The sequence below is a fragment of the Nyctereutes procyonoides genome, unplaced genomic scaffold (assembly GCF_905146905.1).
Source record: "Nyctereutes procyonoides isolate TBG_1078 unplaced genomic scaffold, NYPRO_anot_genome, whole genome shotgun sequence".
Lineage (NCBI taxonomy): Eukaryota > Metazoa > Chordata > Mammalia > Carnivora > Canidae > Nyctereutes > Nyctereutes procyonoides.
In genome coordinates this window covers 13406138-13428150 of record NW_026575046.1, presented here as the reverse complement: position 1 = coordinate 13428150, position 22013 = coordinate 13406138, and the positions used below count along the sequence as shown (strand labels likewise).

Below are 22013 nucleotides of genomic sequence, written 5' to 3'. Positions count from 1 at the left end.
TAACTATACCACGCTTTTACTTTTTGTATATATTTGAAATTTCCCACAATAAAAAGTGTTCTTTATTAATCAATTCCCTAGATGAACAACTCAAGCCTGAAAAGTAGTAGAAATTTTCAGAGTTGGTGCTATTAGAACATATGAAAATACATAACAATCAGGTCAACATGCATGCTTTATCTAGTTCTGTTTTCTATCATCAATCAAAAATTTTTAAATCAATACTTTTTAAAAAGATATTCGTAGATCTTAGATATCAACCTAAAAGAATAGAGCAACACACCAAATGATCAACATGCTCTCAATGCCATTTGGAATCCATCATAATGAACTTATCTAAATCATTCTGGAACGCATTTTAGGACAGCCGTTGGAAACTATGCAAATAATGAGTTTCATATGCTTACTAACTACCAGGAAAAATAGTCATCCCTTGTAATTATCCCGAAAGTACGCCTTCAGGTCTACAGTTTGAGAATTCAGTTAAGTCTTCAAATTTCAAGAAATGCCCCACAGTCTTCACAAGTATAGATCATGCTGCATCTTATTATACATTTTGAAGAGATTGATCTTTTTAAGCCTATCTCATTAAGAAAATTGTTTCATTCCCTTAAACAATTAAAATATACTGCATTTCTTTTTTAAAACATGTAGAGCTAACATTCTCAGCTAATGTGAGGAGACTCAGTACTTCTAAGAAAGTTACCAAAATGGTCAGAGTAAAATACTCTGGGTGCACATGTGTCATGATTTTGAATCATGGTGGTAGCCCGAATATTTTGCAAGGCACAATAACACTGAGCTCAATAAATATTATTGGCCGCAATAGAAGAAGCTCCTGGGTACAGCCCAAAATAATCAGAGAATTTAAAAATTCCACAAATTGAAGGGAATTTAGAGCTCATACAGTCCAACCAACATATTGTACACATGAGAAACTGAAGCGCGCAGCAGTGGCCTGATTCACTCAAAGTCACACAGATACCAGGACAGAACTATAGCCAGAACTCAAGTCTCCTGACTCTAAACCAGCACCTTCATCATCAGTGTTATCAAGCAAGGCACCGGAGATAGAGGACCACAGATATTGGCCTCTTCTTTCAAAGATTAATATAACTTCTCTAACATAAGATTCCCAAGATGTTATCTGCATATCGGGAGGAAGAAAAAACAGAATGTGAAAGTTTATCCTAGCAAACACATTTTTAATCGTCAGGAAAATAGGATCAAAGGGAGAATATCGGGTCTCAGATTATTAAAGCCAGCTCTTGCTGCTATTAAAAAAAAAAGGAAGAAGAAAAGAAAAATTATAAATTGACATAAAGCCAGAAAAAAGGGCTTAGCCTTGTTAGGTCCACTGCTCATAAAGCCCATCCATCATCATTTAAGAACCTGCTATGTTATTTTAAGAGCTGAGACATGGAACTTAAAGAGGAAAAGTCCTAATTAGAGACTCTATTCTCAAAGAACTGAAATGTCAAAAATCCTCTCTCAAATCTCACTGTCATCTGATTCAAGGACCCTCCCTCATTCCCAGGGCATAATGAATGCATTAAGGAGGTTGGCAGTCAGCTCACATTCTTCCTCTCCACCCACATTATTGCATTCATACTGGGCCATTTCAACGTCCCTGTGCATTATTCATTCATTTAACACTATAGCCTCTTGGTTCCCTGATTGCCATTATTTGACAAATTTCATCTCCACTCAGTTTCAACTCACTTTCATGCACACACCCTAAACCAATGCTTCTCGGACTTTAATGTGCGCACAGGTCACCTAGGAACCTCATCCAAATGCAGGTTCTGACTCAGTAGGTCCAAGGAATGAGGCACTAAGATGCCTCATTTCTACAGTCTCCCAGTTGATCCTAATGCCACTGCTCCAGAGACTACACTTTGAGTAGCAAGACCCTAGACCTTGTCATCACCTGGAGCTGCTCTACTTTCAAAATCCTTGACAATCTTTTTTTGACTAGTCTCCTACTTCCTACTTCCTTCTGCACATAGAACAAGTTCCTTGAATTCAAACTTCCATCCTCCTTGACTCCCCTCTATGCTTTGTCCAGCCAAGCACCGAAATTGAGCAGTTCGCAATAAAAGGACGAGGCGGGAAGACACCATGTTATTCAGGCAGAGGTACTGGTGGGAAATTGGAAGCAGGGGCCTGTCACTCAAGAGAGAGGTTGCAATTGGAGATATAAATTTAGGTGCTATCCACATAGAGATGAACATCCTGCCCAGACAAGTGGATGTGCTGCCCAGAAATTGTGTTTAGAGAGAAAAGGGCCAAGGGAAGAACCCTGGGAAACACCAATATTTGTGGAGCAAGTGGGAAAGAGGATTCATGAAAGGACACTAGGAAGGACTGCTGCGTAGGCAGAGAACTTGGAGATGGCGGCGTCTTGGCAGCCAAGGGAAGGGCAAATTTCACCACAGAAAGAGACCTTTCCAAACTACTCCTCTGTGAAATCCGTCTGGTCAAGCCAGGTTATTTTGCTCACTATTCCCTAAATGTGTCTAATGGCGTTCCGACTTCTAAGCCTGGATTCACTTAGCCTCATTTAGGAGGCTCATCTGTACCTATCTCTTCTTCCCTCTACTTCCAGAGCCATCCACACAGATGCTGAATCATCCTCACAGGACCTGGCACAATGCCTTGACCAAAGGAAGGACATGGTAAATGCTGGATGGTATGCATACAGATTCACACAATAATCATCTTCAGGCTCAACTATATGCATGGTGATACTCTGGGTCAAGTGCTCCGCAAGAATACATGTGCACCGAGAGAGTGCGTAGACTATATCTGAAATCTGTTCTCCCCAAGAAATTCTTGGATGGAGGTTTAACATAATATGTGTCACTACTGTGTATAGAAAAGGAAAAGTGTCCTAAAATTGAAATGCATTCGTATGCCAACACTGGGCAAACTGGGGCGCCAATCTGACATGAGGCCATTTGCTAATAGAAAAATTAAATCTTCAAGATCTTTAGTCTAGGATAAAAACACAGCTATCTGAGTTCAGTGAATTAGTGATTATCTCACCTAGAGATAACAGGAAATGGAAAGAATAAAGGAAGTAATTAATAAAGATCCCCAAATTCAGACCAATTATCAAATTATTATACAAAAAAAAAAATTCCTCGGTTCACCTCCTCCCTACCTCCAATCACAGCCTGTGGAAGCAAGATTTTTAGAACTTTATAAATGAAGCAAGTTCACTCCAGGGGGAGAAAAAAATCAGAAGACAAATACTAATCCAAAATAATTTCCTACAGCTTGAGTTACTTTCAGATTTCATCACAACTGGGAAGAGGATTGAGTCCCCAGCAATACATTATCCTAGTTCCTCTCTTTTAACAATTGGCTGGACCCCAGAAAGGATGTCATTTAAAACTGCTACTGCACACTGCTCACAGGGCTATGGGATGTTCTGCTCTCAGCTGCCGGGCTATTTTCTTTGGACACTATCACTCAAGGCGCTTAAGCTTATAAAACCCCTTTACAATCATTTTTCATAACTCCCAAGAGCAACTCAGTGTGGTTTTCTCCATTTCGCAGATTAAAGTCTCTGGCACACAAGGTGGCATGCCCTGAAATCATCAATTGTTTTAATGCCCATTAATTAATATTTATTGAACCACTACCTTGGGCTCCTCCACCACATCCACCCACCCGGATAAGCAGCATCAATGGCCAGGCCTTATGAACCACACTCTGCCCTCGGACTTCAAAAACCTGTGGCTGCTGTCAGCATCAAACACCAGAATCCGGGGCTAGTGCAGCGGCCCATGAAGCTGCCCGGGACCTGGGCGCCGCCCTCCTCCCTTCTCCCAAGCTGGAAGGCTGAACACACAGGCATTCTCTTCTGGCTCCTGTCACATTATGTCAACTGCAGAGGCCTTTTGCTGCCGTTCTATCCGTGAAATGCAAGGCTTCATGTAAGGGAGTTGAAGTTCTGAAAGTGCCATGCTGCTCCAGCTGGGGGGTGGGGGGTGGGGGGACTGTAATGTGACCAAAGCAACATTTCCTGAGCAGAGCTCTCAGTGAAAGAACGAATCCTGGCTTACAGGTGACTCTTTCACCTCCTCCTCCTGACAGCAAAATACCACCTTTAGGTTCATTTACTGTAAGTCTTCCTTTTCTAGGTTCTTCCTATAAGTGCGACATCCTGGTAATGTTAATCTACTGAACCCCAATATCTTTGTGTAAATGAACTCCTCACCATATGGGAAAAGAGGGATGCTGAGACTCTGAGCCCCCAGGAGCATCAGGGGAGGAAAAACAAAAAATCAGAGCTTGCATCCTCTCCAATTTTGTTGTCTCTTCCTTCACTCGCACTAACGGATATAATTGTTAGAGCTGATGCATGTTCTTTTTGCAAGCTGAACTGGTAATGTAGCCACAGTCCATATTTTAAGTGATCTGACTATTCTGAAAAGAACTTAAATTGTATTTTCGTTGTGAAGAATTTGGCCAAATGTGCTAAAATATCCTCTACTCTATGCAGTGACAATACAAATAATAAAAAAAAAAAAGTAAAACAGCTTAGGCTTCCAATTGTGAAACATATTTCCCCACTGCTTTGCTATTTTAGTCATGCGTATTTGAGTATATTGTCGCGGCTATTGCAAAATATCTTTATAACTGAAATTACATCACTGTACATAATGGAAATTAAAAAACAAAGATTGTCTTTCAAAAGGTCAACATGAAACCTACTGTTTGGAAAAAATCCTTTTTCATAGGTACTGTGGTCTTCCTTAAACATTTTCAGATTGCACCTGTTCAACAGTATTTTTGCAATTAATAAATCCACACCTGCCAAAATGTGAAAAATCACAAGCATATGGATAATTACTTACAAGCAAACAGAAAGCACTTGAAATAGGAGATTCCCAAGTTTTCAAAATATTCTAATTTAGCACAACTAAAGCTATTTAAAAACGATAGGAATAAAAAATTTCAGAATATTCCTATTTCAAGAAAAGGAAACTATTTTTTAGATTTCAGGGCATCTTTATTTAAATGTGTTTTGAAAGCCAACTGGTATTTCTTTAGCTAGCAAAAAGAATGGCTTTTAATAAGCCCTTCCTTTTGCAGTGCCACTGTCTGCCTGATTACGTTTTCCTAATAAAACTAATCTTATTAATATGTTGGCATGTGAACTCATTATTTTTCTGTTGTTAAAAGCCAACTTGTGGTTCGCTTTTACTCTTTCAAATACAATTAGCAAAGCTCTCCAGTGCCTGAAAGGGCCCTTTCATTTGGACAAATTATTCCCTGGCTGGCTTTAAAGAAAGGGGGTGAGGACAAAAAGGGGAGATGGCCGGGCAAAAGGGGGAGGGTCTCCTTTATTCTGATGCATCCTTGGCAGACACAAAAGCTCGCCTGTGCACAATCCCACCAGAAGTGGGGCAAACACGGCTTGCATCCATCAGCTGCATTTTTTTCTTTTACTGAAGGGCGAACTTTTAAAAATCTCGGTAAAAGTATACAGAGTCCATTAAATGATATTATGTTAAGACAAGAGGGAGTGAAGTGCCTGGCCAAGATTTTATTGATGACCTGATAACTTTTCAACTGATGTCACCTCCCACTCTTCCTGTGCAAACCCAGTGTCAAAATACAAGCTGGTTTAGACAGCTTTACTGCTAGGCCATCCCCTCATTGAAGGAAATGAGAGTGTTGTTTTTCAACATTTTGGACTTTCCAAAATGTAATGTGTGGCCTATCTAAACAATGATTTATTAAACCTGTCTCTGTTCAAATACCTTGGCTAGATAAATCGGCTGCTCCCCAGGCTCCCATTTCATTTTTGAGTGTCAGAGGGAAACGTGGGAGAGAGTCAGTGCCCAGATACACATCCCACCTCCCTAACAATACTGCTGTGCATCAAACACTGCCGGAATATTTGTTTAATTAGTTAAATTTTCAACTTTTAAATAAGGAGAAAAAACAAGCTATGGGTGGCCCGCTAACCTCAAACGAGCAAATATTCAAGGTTATAAAATCACCCCCTGCTCAGAATACCTGGTTAGAAATGAAAACAGCATTTACCAAATTCTACCCCAAGTCAAAAACAGAGGTGGCATTAAGAAGCTCGAAACTGAATTTGAAAGCCAAAGCACTAAGGATGCAGCATTATTTCATAAAAAATGGACTCTATACATCCTTTATAACTAGAACACCCTTTCTTAATAACAAAAAGCCATTTCTGAGGTTAACTGGAGAAATACTAAAAAACAGTTCTGGTCCATTCTTAAAAACTAGGCTCTAATTTTGCGCTTGCAAAAGCACACTTGCAGCCGTATCTTTGCTAATGCAAATTGAACACAAAACACTGCAATTACGTATGCAGAGAGGAGTTCTGTGAATACAAACACGTGCCATAGAATGGCAACCACTTCAAACCTGAAGAAAAGTTGGTCTCTTGTTTTTAAAAACTACAGTAATAAAAATTTCCAAGAGACTTTTCTGAGGTATTGTCGCAAGCAGCAGTATAGTGCATTGTAATAAAAGTCTCCTAAAAGGGGATTGTTTGGAAGGGGTGTGTGTGTGATGATTGTTACACTGTGATTTTTTTCAGTAAGGGATATGTACCTTCCAACCCAGATACAGACAATGAAAGGCAGCCTCTAAATTAAGACTAAAGTCAGAAAAACACTTTCAATACATAATAACAGAAACCCGGGGATGGGAAAGCTCCTTGATGCGGTAGCCCGAATCTCTGGTTTTACAAGAGAGGAAGCCCCAAGAGGTAAAGGGACCTGGCCAACGGCTGTCTCTGCCCAAGGCCACTGCCCTAGTCCATGGTCAGGAAATCTGCCTTCTCTCCTACAGCTCTTTCCCAGCTGGATTGCATTTGGCTCTAGAATAATGCTGTCTGCAATACTGGAGATTACCAGAGGTTGGATCACATTCAGAGGAGACAGTCCCTGCTTTGGAAGGTAACTGAGCCCCAGAATGGGGACATCTTAACATGTTTAATGTCTTTAAATGCTTTTTAACTTGTTTTCCAAAGTATTTTGTTTTACAATAAGAGAGTCCTAACAGATTCTAGAAAGGGTTTTAAATCCTTGCCACTGCATGGTAATAAATTACAAATAACCTACCGGGATGCAAACAGCCCCCGTTATTGTCATTTAAATATCCCATCTTTTAACCTTAAAAGTCCACTTGGCTTTTAAAACATCTACTTTAAAACCTAAACGTCTACTTTGACTGGCCAAAGGATCCCTAGTTGATGTTCCTGTATACGTACAAAAGAATCATTTTCAAGTGAAGCTGGTATATAAGTTATATTAGAGGAGTTTAGCCCTAGACATAAAGTAAAAAAAAAAAAAAAATTCATACACCAGTATAATAAACCTGTAAAAGAACAACCCTTTCCTTAGTATTACTGTTGATGTGTGTTGTTTGTGTATAGTTGTTTTCAAAGAATCATAGAAGGCAAGCATGTCTGTGAGGGTGAGAAAGTGAGCACTAAGCTATTAAGTCAAGAAAAAGTAGCCACTAGAAGGGAAACTAGAACCAAACAGGAATTTCTAAAGGAGCTACAGCATTGGGAACCAAAAGAAACATGATAGATCCCTCTCTCAAACACACACAACTCTCTTCCTTGCTTTAAATATAGCAAGATTACTCACCCACACCTGTCACTACCAAAAACAAACAAACAAACAAACAAACACACAAAACAGGATGGCATCGCCATCTTTGAACATTTGCGTAGTCCTGAGATTCAACAATCCAAGGAGACTTCTGGAAAAACACAAAGTCCCTCCAAAATCCCTACCAAAAAAAAAATTACAAGAATTTTTTAAGGTGCAAACTTCTAAGTGGAAAGAGTGCAGGAAGGAAAGAGTAGATAGATGAGAAACATCAACAAAATTTTGAAAGCTGGAAAGGGGTGACTAACACAACAGACCCAAAAAACTAAAGCTAGAGTGTGCACAGGAACAGAGCAGGGAGCTCCACTAGAAAACAAAGAATTCTTGTAAAGAGATTCTAGAATTGGAGACACTAGTTATCTCTGGAGGCAGGGATGCCATACAGCTGAAAATGGCAGGATTAGTTGAAAGTCTGTACAGATCACCTCAAGTCAGATGAACCCATCCCTCCCCCAGCCACCGCCAAACCTTACCCAGAGAATAAATTATCCCTTTCTATCCAGGCAGAAAACAGGTTTATCGGCTGAAAGTGTTGACACACAAAAAATACCTGAACAGGAAGATATCAGGCACGGCTGGAGTCCCAGTGACCATAAAACTGAAAGTGAGGTTTAAGTGAAAATTCTACAATCCTAGAGGTGAGGCTTCCCCACCATGGTCTCCCAGAATGTACAGAAGCCTTATGACTCTCAGGAAGGGATTTGGAGGAGAATTCTTTAGTTAACCTGATGAGCCTAAGAGAAACAACCTCCAGCTAATCATATTTGGGATAAACCTCTGAAAAAGCTAGCTCAGTATCTTATCACCTTACAATAATATCTACCTCTAAACCAGTTCTCATGCACACAGAGCTTCTAGATAGCCTCTTTCATGGATCACCCCTAAATGTAAATAGCTAAGGATTACCAATAGTTTAAGAAAACCTTGTAATATGAAAAAGAAAGAAATCAAAAGTAATATTTTAAAGGAATTTGAAATAAGTAATGAAGAAAGTAAAAGAAAACTTACAAAAAACAACTTGTTTCAAAAAAAAAAAAACAACTTGTTTCAACAAAAGATACCAGAATTACAAAAATCATCTGTTTTATGTTCCCTTAGAAAATACTCTACTTACTAAATGATGACAGTCTACCAATTATAAATGGATCCCAACTTCAGATAAGTTAAAATGTGAAATAAGTGTACTCTAAAACTGATGAAAGGGTATATACAGAAAGATAAGATATTAAATCCAGGAAACAATAAAAGAGTACTATTTTTTAGAAAGAGAGGTACTCAGATAATAAGAGAGAGCTCTTGGAAATTATAACTATGATAGCAGAATTTAAAAATTCAATGGGAAGTTTGGAAAATAAAGTTGAGGCAATCTCTCAGAAAGGAAAAGAAAAAGGCAGAGTTGAAAATGGCAGAAAAAAATTGGAGAATCAACTGAAAAGAGCTGACATCCAACTTTAAAATTATGGAAAGAGCAAACAAAATGACCAGCACAAAGATTTTATAAGACCCACACCAAGACACATCATTGTGAAACAGCAGAGCACCAGTGAGCCAATTGTCTGCCTGTGGCCTCCAATTCATTTCCCCTCCCTACATCTGCTTTGCTCTGCTCTATATCATAGGAGGATAATTCTTCCAGGCTGCAAAGCCGTGTCAGCTGACATCTGGTTGGTTCACCCAACAGGAAGCACTGGTGGAAAAGTCAGGAAGAAGGGAAAAGCCAGGATATTTCTTCCTCTCTCCCATCTCGCCTTAGGTAGCAACCATCTCTGGCAAAGGATGTATTTCTTCCATGCTTCTAGCTCCTGTGACCAGCCCTAACTCTTTGGCCCCACTTTGGTATAACTATTTCTCTCCTGGTCTTGCTAGCTCTGGAAGTAGTAATAGCTCTTGCTGTTGCAGTTTCTGGTTTGCCTTACTATTCCAGTTGGCATTTCAGCTTTTCCTACACCTTAAATTTAGCTTCTCCTATTAAACTCCTTCTGTTGAATTACCTAGTTTTTCTTGACCAGACCCTGATTAAACAATCGACAATAACTAAAGGCTTCTAGAGGTAGAGGGGGGAAAAAGTGACATGAAAAAGATAATCAGAATGGTAACACCAAAAGCTGCAAAACAATAGAGCAATGATATCAAAATTTGAGGGAAAATTAATCTTCAACCCAAAATTTTATACCCAGCTAAATAATCGATTATATAAAACAATAAAACAAAATGTTTTCTGATATTCAAAGTCTCAAAAGATTTCCACTCATACCACCTTCTCCCTCAAAACTAGAATAAAATTCAACTAAGAAGATTTGACATCCAAGAAAAAGGAGAACAAATACAGGAAAAAACTGAAGGACATTTCCAGTTTGATAGTAAAGGAAGCAATTACTCTAAACTGGAGCAGAAAAACAAGGAACTGAAAAAGAAAAATCAATACCATCCTTATAGGGAATGAGAATGAAATAGCGAGAACTACATGGAAGCAAATAAAAAACAAGAAAATTATTAACTTCAGAGGAAAAGGGCTATACAGGAAAGGAAATGTAATCATAAAACACCACATGGTTCTGCTACCTGGTTCAATATTATACAGTCATAATAATAATAACTCTGAATATGAGGGGTAGCTTTTCTTCAATTTTTTTTAAGAATGTACCTTTAACTAAAAACTATGTTATAAAATACTGGGAGAATGGAAGGATGGAAGGAAAAGTAGTATTTGTAGAAAAAGTGTGTAAATTTCTTTCCATTTTAGAAAATAATGAGATATCAAATTTTTCATATCAAAAACAGCAGTATAAATAAGCTGTTTTAAAAATATAGAGGGAAACAGCAGAAGAAGCCAATAAAAACATTAAGGATTATTGCCTCTAAGGGATGGGAGTCAGGAGTAGAGAACAGGACACTGCTGTTTGTCCATAACTCTTACAGTACCATAAATTTATTTTTAATTCAGTCAGGTTCTTTTTTCATTTGTTGTATTCAATCTAGAAAGCCCTGTATTTCTTTGGTTTCAACAACAACAACATCAGGGGAAGAAGGTGAGCTTCACCCAAAGGCAGAGCCAACTGTTCATGAGGCCAGCCAGTGAATGGGCCGCAGAAGTGCCAAACACAATAGGGAGAATGGGGCAAGGCCAAGAGTGGGATTTACACGACTGAAAAGTCAGACAGGCTGCCAGAGGGGAAAAGATGTCTCCAGCCCTGGCTCAGTCCAAATTGAGAAATAGCAGGAAGGACAAATTTAAGTCTACCTCTTAAAGTCATAATGTGAAAACACTAGGAACTAGAAAGACTAGACTGACTCTCTAGTCCAAAATGAAGGAATGGAAGGAATGACCTAGTATCTCTTTCATCTCAGCAATAAACTAATAGTTTTAGAAATTAAAATTAGGAAATACTCAAACATTTAGGTGTTCTTCATTTTCTTCCAGGGGAGTGATTTTTCAATGCAGCTGCACATGCACAATGTTATGCCCTACCCATGAGAATACACAGGGCTTCCGACAATAACTGGGCAAATGGAATGCTGACTAGCCATCATCTAGTTCAATGACTCTTACTTTTTTGTGACACTGACCCCATTAAGAATCAGGTGAAGGGTCCTGGCCCCTCTCTCCAGAAACATACACCTACTCCCTAGTACTTCCTTCCTTTTCCTGCACCCTGCATCCTATTCCCTAGATCATCACCTAAAAATACTAGGACCATGGATATTTTCACATATACACCACACAGGGTCTGCTACAGGATAAACTGTCCACACCTCTGTGAGTACTGTCAGTGTACCAGAATGCTTTACGTTGTGGTGCATAATATTTTATATCCATGCTAGCATAGAGATGCAGCTCTGGTGGGCTTCCAGAGCTCATGGCCATGGATATACCTGCTTCAGTATTTTTAGGTAAAGAGGACCTCACCCCAGGTAGGACCACTGCAAGGTCACAGATCAAGCTCACAACCATGCTATCTGGAGAACTCAGTAAACAGCATCTCATGATCTAGAAAATAATGATTTACACTGCAGAAGAAAACAAGGAAAACAGGTTGCTGCAGATGAAGAGACAGACTACTAGCCAGATTTTGTCAAGCGTGTAAAAGAGTAAAGAGAAATTGATATCTTAAAAGAGCGTATTTGGGCAGGCAGGGTGCAGGAAAAGGAAGGAAGTACTTCAGCCTGTGTTGCCTGCCAGGCTCACTTGTAGGGCCCGAGACACTTAATCTTCAGGTCATGGGTTCACCTCCATGTTGGGCACGTTGTTAATAAAAGGGTCAGACTGATGTAGTGGAAAAAGAAAGTCATTGAAGCAGGAGTCAGGGGATGCAACTAATCTTGGCTTGGCTACCACACAGTGCATTCTAAAACCAAATGCCAGGGCTCTAGAATTGGAACCACTCACACGGCAAAGGCCAAACACCCATTAAGATACCCTTGAGTGAGATTCACTGCTCATGTGGCTCCACCAGAAAAGGCCAAGCAGGCACTTTCCAAACACTTGTCTGAGCCACGGTGGGAGCCCCTCTGATACTTGAGGGCTTCTCCAGTGGAGTCTTACTTCTAACTTTAGGTTTCTGATGATTCTCAGAGAATCTTCAGAATCCCCATTATGAAAACCCATTACTATTCCCCAATACCATCTCCCACAGCGTAAGTGAAACTGACTCCTCACTTTGTGGACTGAACAAGGTCTAGGTACAGGATTCCATCACCACCCAACATTGTTATATTGAGTGAAGCATACTAGTTACATCTGGAAAGGCCACCTCACCTGCCTGGGCCTCAGTTTCTACCTTTCCATCACTGTGATGAGAGTAGGTCGGATTTGATGTTCTCTGGTTTAATGATAACTAAAATCATAAGCATGACAATAAAAGTTTACATTTATTGGCTGCTTCCTTTGTACCAAGCACACAACAAAGGGAGGCAAGAATGAACAGAAATAGTTCCTCCTCTCACAGGGGTCACAGTCTGGTAGAAGAGGCCAGATTTAATTAGAAAAGCCCACACATAGCTAGAGGCTATGATGGAAAGGATCAGAGTGCCTTAAGATAGTGTGGAGTGTCAGGAAAGACATGTCCTGAGAAGGTGGTGTCTGAGTTGAGATCTAAAGGGTAAACAGGAATAGTAGGGACCACAGACGTGCAGAAGCATCATATACACGGGTATGGAGTATAAGAAACGAAAGTAAGAGAAATAATAGCTATTGTCCATTGAATATTTACTAAGCGCCTGGCATTGTGTTAAATATTATTTATATACAATTCTTTAGTTCTCTCAACAGCCTTGTCAGTTAAAAATTATTATCCTCATTTTATAGTCAGTAAACTAAGGCATAGAGTTTCAGAAATGTGCCCAAGCTAAGAACAGTAAGAGGCAGAGGCAGGTCTACGAAACCCCAAGGCCACATATTTTAACCATCAAGCTCCACTGTCTCCAGTAATGGCCCCTGGGCTCTACTAAAACATGATGTATCAGAATGGAATAGGTCTCCATTAGGTTCACTATAAAAGGACAAATGTACTTTAAAAATATTTGTCAGTTAAGTGGCTGACTTGATTTTGGCCTAGGTCATGATCTCAGGGTGCTGAGATTGAGCCCCATGTCATGGGGCTCTGTGCTCAGTGGGGAATATGCTTGATATTCTCTCCCTCCTCTTCTCCCTCTGCCCCTCCCCCCACCTGCACGTGTTCTCTCTCTCTCTCTTTCCAAAATAAATAAATAAATATTTTAATATATATATTTTATATTTTTATGTTACCTCTAAGAATGGTGAAAACATCATCCTAAAGACACATGTACTAAGAACTAGTCCATTACAGTACATGCAACAGATACAGCCCCAATGATAGCCCTGCCCTAAGCAGTCTGATTTTCTATCACACCACACACATGCACCCACCAAACTACCCACCACAGATAAGGAAAACAGGAGTAGATATTTGACCCAGAGATGCTAATGTACAGGTTTCCAATAAATAGCCTCTGAGATGATGCAGCTGAAGAAGCTGTACCCAGGCAAACATGCATAGGTTCAACCATAATCTTACTCCCCACAATATGACTTGGGAAATAAAGAAGCTCAAAGTCTTGAAGTATACAGAGACTAGAGTTATGCCTAGAGTGCAGACATTGTTAACATTAGAAAAATCTAGTAATGAAAATGATGTTTAAAAGATACAAACTTGCAGTTATATGATAAATAAGTTCTGGAAATCTAATGTACAGTATGATAGCTATAGTTAATACTATATTGTATATTTGAAAGGGGCCAAGATAGTAGATTATAAAACTTCTCATCACAAGAAAAAAATGTTTTGTAACTATGCAAGGTGATGGAGGTTAACTAAACTTACTGTGGTAAGCACTATGCCGTATATACATATATAAAATATTAATTTATATGATATATGTCAATTTTATCTCAATAAAACTGGAAGAGAGAAAAATCTAGTAATGCAACTTAGCACATTATAACAGAATTAAGAAAAAAAATCATCTGATTATCTCAGCAGATACAGAAAAGGCATTTAATGAAATTCAAACACCCCAACCTACACAGATGATAAAATTGCGTAAAACTTAATATGCACACTCTATGCACCCTCACACACACACACACACACACACACACACACACAAGTCAATGCATTGTATCAGTATCAATATCTGTATTGCAATCATATACATAATTTTCCAAAATGTTACTGATGGGGAAAATTGGGCAATATATACAACCAATCTCTCTGTACTGCATCTTAAAACTGCAAGCATCTCAATGTTAAAAAGAGAGGCTAAGAGGTAAAGATGGAGGAAAAAAGGGTGGAATAAAGGAAAAGAAAATCAATTTTATGGAAACAAAGTTGCATTAATCCATCAAAATTTGAAATCAAAATCTTTGAATTCAAAATTTTGAAATCAAAATTTGAAATCAAAATTACTATTCTAATAGTAATTTCACTTAAAAAATCAGAGCCACTCCAACCTCTCAACCTTTGTATAAGTCTTTGTATAAGTCTCAACCTTTGTATAGACTTACAAAAGTTTAAAGTTTCAAATTTTTGCATTTTGAGACGATCAGAACCTTTTCAAGGCTGCTGCCAACATGCTAAATATGATGAGTGCAGTACAACACATATGACATAGTGTCAGGGATATATTACAATTCACAGTGCCTATGATAAAAACCTATGTCCAAAGTCTTTCCCTAAATTACACTATATAAACTTCAATGCTTGTTGTGCTATTTTTGTTTCAGTTATTCTAATAAAAGATGCAATTGTGCCAAAACAAAGCTTCACCAACAAAGAATAGAAGGGAACTTCCATAATCTAACAAGGACTCTCCCCAAAATTCCAGACTAAACATTATGCTAAAATGATGATATGAATAGATATGAGATGTTATGTGTTCTTCATATTAAAGTTAAAAACAAGGCAAGGTTGCCCACTATCACTGCTTATATTTAATACTGTACTGGGATCCTAGCCAGTGCCATTAAAAGTTTTAATTTAATTAGTTATACTTAATTTAATGAAGTATACTTTTAATTAAGCATACCTCGGAAAAGAATTGAAAAGAAACAAAACTGCCACTATTCACAAGTCATGTGATTGTTTAAAAAATGAGTGGTAAACTTTAGAACTCATAAGGGAGTCCACCAAAGTTGCTGGATTTGAAATCAGTAGCAGAGGCTGAAAAGCCCATGATGAGTGTCATGAGCTGAAGTTCTAAAGAAGTAGATAAGAAAACCCAGTAGTACAAAGAAGAGAAGCAAAGACCTTTACAAAAGAGCTGAGTCCCAGAATGAAGACCACCAAGCCTTGCTAGCTGTGTTAAGCATCTCCTGCCTGCGTTAGATCAAGGTCTAGCACCTATGATTCCCAGCTACAGCAGCTCCTGGGTCTTTGACTCCCCTATCTCCCTCTTCCACAATACTCACTACAACCTCCTGTCTAAACTAACCCAATGAACATCTGCAACTGGAGCTGAAAAGAGCCCAACCAGAACACACATAAAATATGCTGGGGCACCTGGGTGGTTCAGTCAGGTAAGCATCTGACTCTTGATTTCAGCTCAGGTCATGATCTCAGGATTATGAGATCCAGCCCCTTGCCAGGCCTCTGTGCTGAGCAGGGAGTCTGCTTTAGAGTCTCTCTCTCTCCCTCCTCCTCCGTCCCTCCCGACCCCTGCTTGCTCTCAAGCGCTCTCTCTAAAAATAAATAAATCTTAAAAAAACACATAAAATATGAAAAGTAGACACATGTTCAAAATTGGCATAAATTCTTATAAGCTCTAATTTCTACCTAAAATTATAATTCTTATTTACTTATAAAGTCATTTTTAATGATCCCATCATCAGAGAGAAACAATATTGTAATCAACTACATCTAATCTCTAAAGCAGTAGCACTTGGCTTGGAATATATTATGGATCTTTACAATAGGTACAGAGGAACATACTTCTTTTGTCCAAGAAACATCATTATGTGGAACAGCCTCTATTTTAATACTTGAACTTCAACAGCCTCAGGTAGGAGGCCAAACAAAAAATGTTCAGTGCTTTTATGTTCTTTCCTATTCCTGAGGCAAAGGATTTGGATGATGACAATACTATCATAGGTTTCCTCAAACTTGGGCTCTATTGCAGAAGCTCTACTTCTTTCATGATTCAGAACCCACTGTCCAATATGGTAGCCACTAGTCACATATGGCTACTGAGCATTTGAACAGAATTAGATATGTTGTAAGGCTAAAATACACACTGGATTTCAAAGACTTTACATAATAAAAAGAATTTATAATCTCCTCCATAGTTTTTATGTTGATTAAATGTTGAAAGAACATTATATATTTAAATTTATATCTAAATAAAATGTGTTATTCAAATTAATTAATTTCACCTGGTTATTTTAACTTTTTAAAAATGTAACTACTAGAAATTTTAAATTACATCTGTGGCATATATATATATACACACACATATATATAACAAATATGTATATAACATATATTCATATACACACACACTGGGCAGTACTGATTTAGAAAGTCAAAAGGTATTTTAAATGATATGTGTATTACATGTAACATTTAAGACATGAATAAATAGGCTTTTAAGACCCTTTATATATCTTTTGATAGCAAATTCTTATAAAGACAGGTATAATATAACAATAGTATAAAAGAGGCATCCTTTATTGAGCTCCAACTTTTTGATGGAGCTAACACTAAATGCTTCAGATAGAATTATCAGTAATCCTCCCTACAGGGAGGAGTAGTTTGGACCAGGGAGATTGTGTAATTTGCCCTAGATCACACAGCTAAGTGTTAGATTCAGGCTCTGAATGTAGGTCTGTCTGAGGCCAACGTCTGTAACCAGTAGTACTTCAAATAAAGAAATTGAGAGAGGTCCTGTTTGGAAGTGCCCAGGTGAAACTGGTCATACGAAGATGGCCATTATCCACTTTGGGCAAGAACTATCCAAAGTGATCTACCTATTGCTGAGAAGGTTCCTTTTCTGCCTTAGATACTGAGGAGTTAACAGTTTTGAAAATCAGCACACCAACCCAACCAGTCTGAGGAGTCCACTGCTCATCCTTCTCTGAGAAAAAATCTATAGGAGTAATGCAGAGTTTTGAGGAGCCACATAGCAAAGTGTGCCAGAGGCCTCAAAACAATGGTGCCAACCCTGGTATGGTCAGCTGTCTTTGGGGCCACCTCTTGGATGAGTTCCTTTGCTTGGTCCATAGTGTGTCCAAAGAATGTATCTGTAACAACAGCACTCATGGAGTGGGAAGATCTGGAATACCTGAGAGACATTACACTGCCATAAGAGAGAAAAGCAGACTCGCCAAAAAGATTGCCAGAAGGGACTTCTGAAACTCAAAACATCTCTGCCATCAAGCTTTGGAAAAACTAAGCATGCAAAACTTTGGCACTCCATCATCCATCTTGTCCCCCAACACGCTCACAGCCAAATAGGCGATGGAAGTCTACGGACATCTGCTCAGCATTACCACAAGTACCCACAAAGAGCAATTTTCCCTCCTGCAGCAGTTGAAAAAGTGGGGTGGGGGTGACTGGGGGTGTGGAAACTGGCCAGAAAAAAAAACACACAGAAAGCTCAGTGACATTCAGACACGAACCTAGGAAGTCTTGAATGGTTCAGAGTGGGACACTGTCACCTCTGATTTAATTAGAAGACTGTTTTCGGGATGCTGAAGGTCCAGGCCCATAATCAAGCACTTACATAATCCTCCTCATTGAGTCCTTGTTTCTCAACAGAACTTTTCACCTCCATGGAAAACTTCTCAAACTCAGGCTTCACTGTCCTCAGTAGAGTGATTGTTTGGAGGGACGAGTATGCTTGCTTAGCTTCAAAGTCATGTTTGTCTCCTCTCTTCCACGAGCCATCTCCTACAGAGAAATAAAAATATTTATAATTCCAAGGCAGTCACCATAAAGGGACCATTCTCCCTCTTCAACTGCAGTGTGTCACTGCATGTTACTTTTGGCAGCTGGGGCAAGAGGTATTGTCATCGTTTTGCACTTGGATATAACCTGACAATGCCAAGATCCTCAAAGGAGAAGGCCTTGTGAACACGTGTTCTTTTGAAATGTGAGAGAGAAAGAAAAGCACGCTAGAGTTAACTGCCTTATAATAACCACGTAACTGTTATTTTTAGCCTCTGAGAACTGCAGCACTGCAGAAATAAGAAGAAAGTTTTTACTCCTTTCCATTCACATTTTTTTTTAAATACCTACAATCAACTGTGGAGGTCAACTGAGTTGTTACGCTGGTACAATAAACCTGATGTTATGTGGATGTGGAATGACAGGAATGCCATGTATGACAACTGATATGCACAAGTATGATAAAGTTGGCGCTAGTCATAGAAAAAAGTTTGAGATTATTGATATTTTTTTAAATTTTTCTGGAATCTCTTCAGAATGAAAGTAACTTAGGTGAACATGAGGACTTATCTCTCTCCAGTGCTGGCAACGTCATATAAAAATTATTTATTGGGCCACATCCATCAGTGCATCGATGGTGATAAAATAAAAATTGCTAACATTCATTGAGCACTATTATAATAACAAAGCTCTATTTATTGAACACTGTATATGTATAAACTCATTTAATCTTCACAAGAGTCTATGTTGGCAAATTGAATTTACATAAAATATTTTTTTATATATTTTTTAAAAACTCTTCACAAGACTCTGTGGTTCGGGTACATTATCCCCTTTTACAGATGGGGAAATAGAGGCATTGAGAAACTGAGTGCCCCTTGCCTCGCAGTGCTCCCGTTCACAAAAGCAAAGGCAAATGATGTGCATAAGATATATTACTCTTCTCTTTATGATTTCATTTTTGAGGGCACACGTGACCTGCAGGACCCCGAAACAAAATGTTTGGCAATGAATTGTTGTTTCTATCAATTATCATTATGATCCCTACAGATCTCTGGAATCACCTCTAAGAATTCAACCTGCTGGAGTCCAACATCAGAGTCATTTGTGCACACCGAGCCCTAGTCCACGGCCGGACACCTGGAGCCCAGCGGCTGAGTAGTGAGGATGCTTGGGCTCCAGGGCATCCCTCTCCTCTTCCAGACAGAGCGTGGTGAAGAACTCCTATCAGTGCTTAAATCAGACAAATATCAGTGAACTACGTATGCCCCGCAAGGTTCTGTGATGGGCACCACGGTAGGCATTACGAATGTCTGGAACAGCCTCCGCCAGCCTCAAAAAAGGGATTCAGAGCCACCATATAAATAGCTGAAGTTATGACAGGGTAACAGCTAGGTCACTCTGGGCAAGGAGGCGCCAAAGAGTACAAAGAAGCAAGCAGAGGGTGTAGGAAGAGGCAAGGGAAGGAAGGAGGAGGCAGCATCCCGGGTCCTAAATGTATGAACAAGATTTTAATAGAAGGACAGCAAGACGTAAAGGGGTGCTTGGCAGAGCCATGGCACAGGCAAAGGTGCAAATGTATACGACACCCAGTAGGCAGCTGGGAGCCCCAGTCCAGAGCTCGAGAAGAGGCAGAGGCAAAAGCTTGTGTGTGGTGTTGTCTAATGATAATTCTCATAATAGCAGCCATTTACTAATTGTTTCTATGTGCCAGGGAGCTGTTAAAAGATAAATAAGACAGAGCTGAGAACAGAATTCATTAAAGACTAGATCCATTCTAAATTTCAGGCCACTAAACCAAACTTGACAAAGTCCTCCTCCGTAGGAACCTCCCAAACACCAAGGAGGCGACCGCATGCAGGGCAGGCAGCGGTACCTGTAGTGACCTCACTGCAGGTCCTGCCCCGAGCCAGGGGACAGCCAGCTGGGTGCTCGAGACACGGACAACGTGGCCTTTGTTGAGGAGCCAAATCCATTCACTAGGAAGACCCCCCCCCAATTCTAAGAATGTCCAGAACATCTTCATCCCAAGGAGGAACCCGTTCTTTTAAGCATGCAATCAAAATTTACTGATTCTTTATCATTGATTTGAGATATCAAGACAACATGGGTGAGCTCTGCAGGCCAAGAGGGTCAGAGTTTCTGGGAAAGAGTACTCTCCGGGTGCCTAAGAAAGAAAATACTTAACCCTACAGGGGCAGAATTAGAAAACACATACAGAACTGGAAACAGCAAGTACCACACGTACTGAAATAGGAAAACACTTTTTTTCTGAAAGAAAAAAAAATACAATACAATACATCTGTCTACCGCAATCTAAAGGGTAATAACTTTGGAGTTTTGTCTCCTAGGAAACAAAAGGAAAACAGTAATGCTTAATAAATCTAATCCAAATTAAATACTTATCTGGTCACCACCATAATCAATCCCGTGACTGCCTGAGTTTGTGGGTGCTCCTTATTGTAATGTGTCAGTAACGCTGCCCACACCCAGGCTGTTGAACACTGGAAAAGCAGAGTTGGCTTGGCATGATGCCCCATCAGTAGGGACAAATTTAATTCAGTAGACAACTGGGTGCCTCTGGAGATTTATGAGTGTAACAGAAGAATGACATGATCAGAATCACGCCTTGGGAAATAGCAATGGATTCGCATGGGGAGACATGGAGGGTTCACAGCCACAGCCGTCCCGGCAAGAGGTTACGGGAGGCTACGCGAGGAAGTCACACTCCAAAAAGCCAAACGTGCTTTTCTGCGTAGTTAGAATCACGAGCAAGTGTTCTTTTGCTCTTTCTTTTTTTTTTTTTTTTTTTTGGCATATGTGGGTGTGTGAATCTAGTGAATTTTCAATATTTACTGCTTTTAGAATCATAAGAAGAGGGAGAGTCCTTGAGAATGAAAGGAGAGGACAGTGCAAAGGAATCTCAAGACTCTACCAGAGTGAGGGAGTGAGGGACACCAGGAAGGGAGGCACATCGCTGGTGACGCCAGAGAGGAAAGCAAAAGGGGTTGTAATTAGAGGAAAGAGCAGAGCCAGATGGAGGAGGAGGGAAGTGATGTGGAAATGGTAATGATTTCAGTTAGGGTCACGGTCAATCCAAGGTGACCAACTCCAGAATGCCCAAGTGACAACACCAGGCTGGAGCTGGAAATAGTGGTATGAAGCCAGAAAGAGAAGTGAGTGCTAGAGAGAGAGCTGGATGTCATTTCCAGATGGCCTCGAGTTAGACCAGGGCCTGACTGCGCTGGATAAGAAAGAGAAGGGGGAAGGGCCGGGCACAGACACTTTGGGGATGGTGTTCCTAGTGGGCAGGAAGAGTATGAGGAGACAGAGAGGAGCTGACATGGAACCAAAGAATGCTGGGCCGACCAACACTAAGAAAACCTGGGTCTCCAGAAAGAAACTGGTGGAAACAATATGGAATGCTCTAGAGCTGTGCTGCCTAAGAGAGCAGCCACCAGCCACATGTGTGACTATTTAGATTTAAATTAATTAAAGTTAAGTACAATTTAGAATTCGGTTTCCCAGTCTCGCGTGCCACACGTAGGGTGCTCGGTAGCCACATGGGGCTGGTAGCCACCACCCTGGGCAGCACAGAACACAGTCAGCATCACAGAAAGGCCCATTGGACAACACTTCTTTAGAGGCACGGAGAAGGCCGTCAGTGACCTTGATGATAACACTTGCAGAGTGACGAGCACTAATGTCATATTCTTCCAGTGGTCCTGAGCATGAGATTAAGAGGAGGAAAAAGAAGTCTACTGAGTGAAAAGTAGGGAAGGTGCCTCTTCGCAGTTGTTTCAGAAACAAGGAAAGTGAATTTGCTTTGTTTTGTATTAAACATCATGGAGCCCCAAACTTGTGTGTAGAGTAAGAGCACAGAAAATTTGTGAAAGAGATAACCTGCTCGTCACCAAGCCCTGTACTCAGCAATCTC

General features: G+C 39.9%; 1 protein-coding gene across 2 annotated transcripts in view; it reads right to left on the bottom strand.

Annotated features, from left to right (window-relative positions):
- The window catches only part of NPR3 (natriuretic peptide receptor 3), a 68356-nt gene that overhangs the window by 28411 nt on the left and 17932 nt on the right, over window positions 1-22013 (bottom strand). For both annotated transcript variants that reach the window (XM_055325674.1, XM_055325675.1), the window contains exon 3: window positions 17913-18079. In XM_055325674.1, the coding sequence (XP_055181649.1) occupies window positions 17913-18079 (167 nt within the window). The remainder of the gene's footprint in view (window positions 1-17912; window positions 18080-22013) is intronic.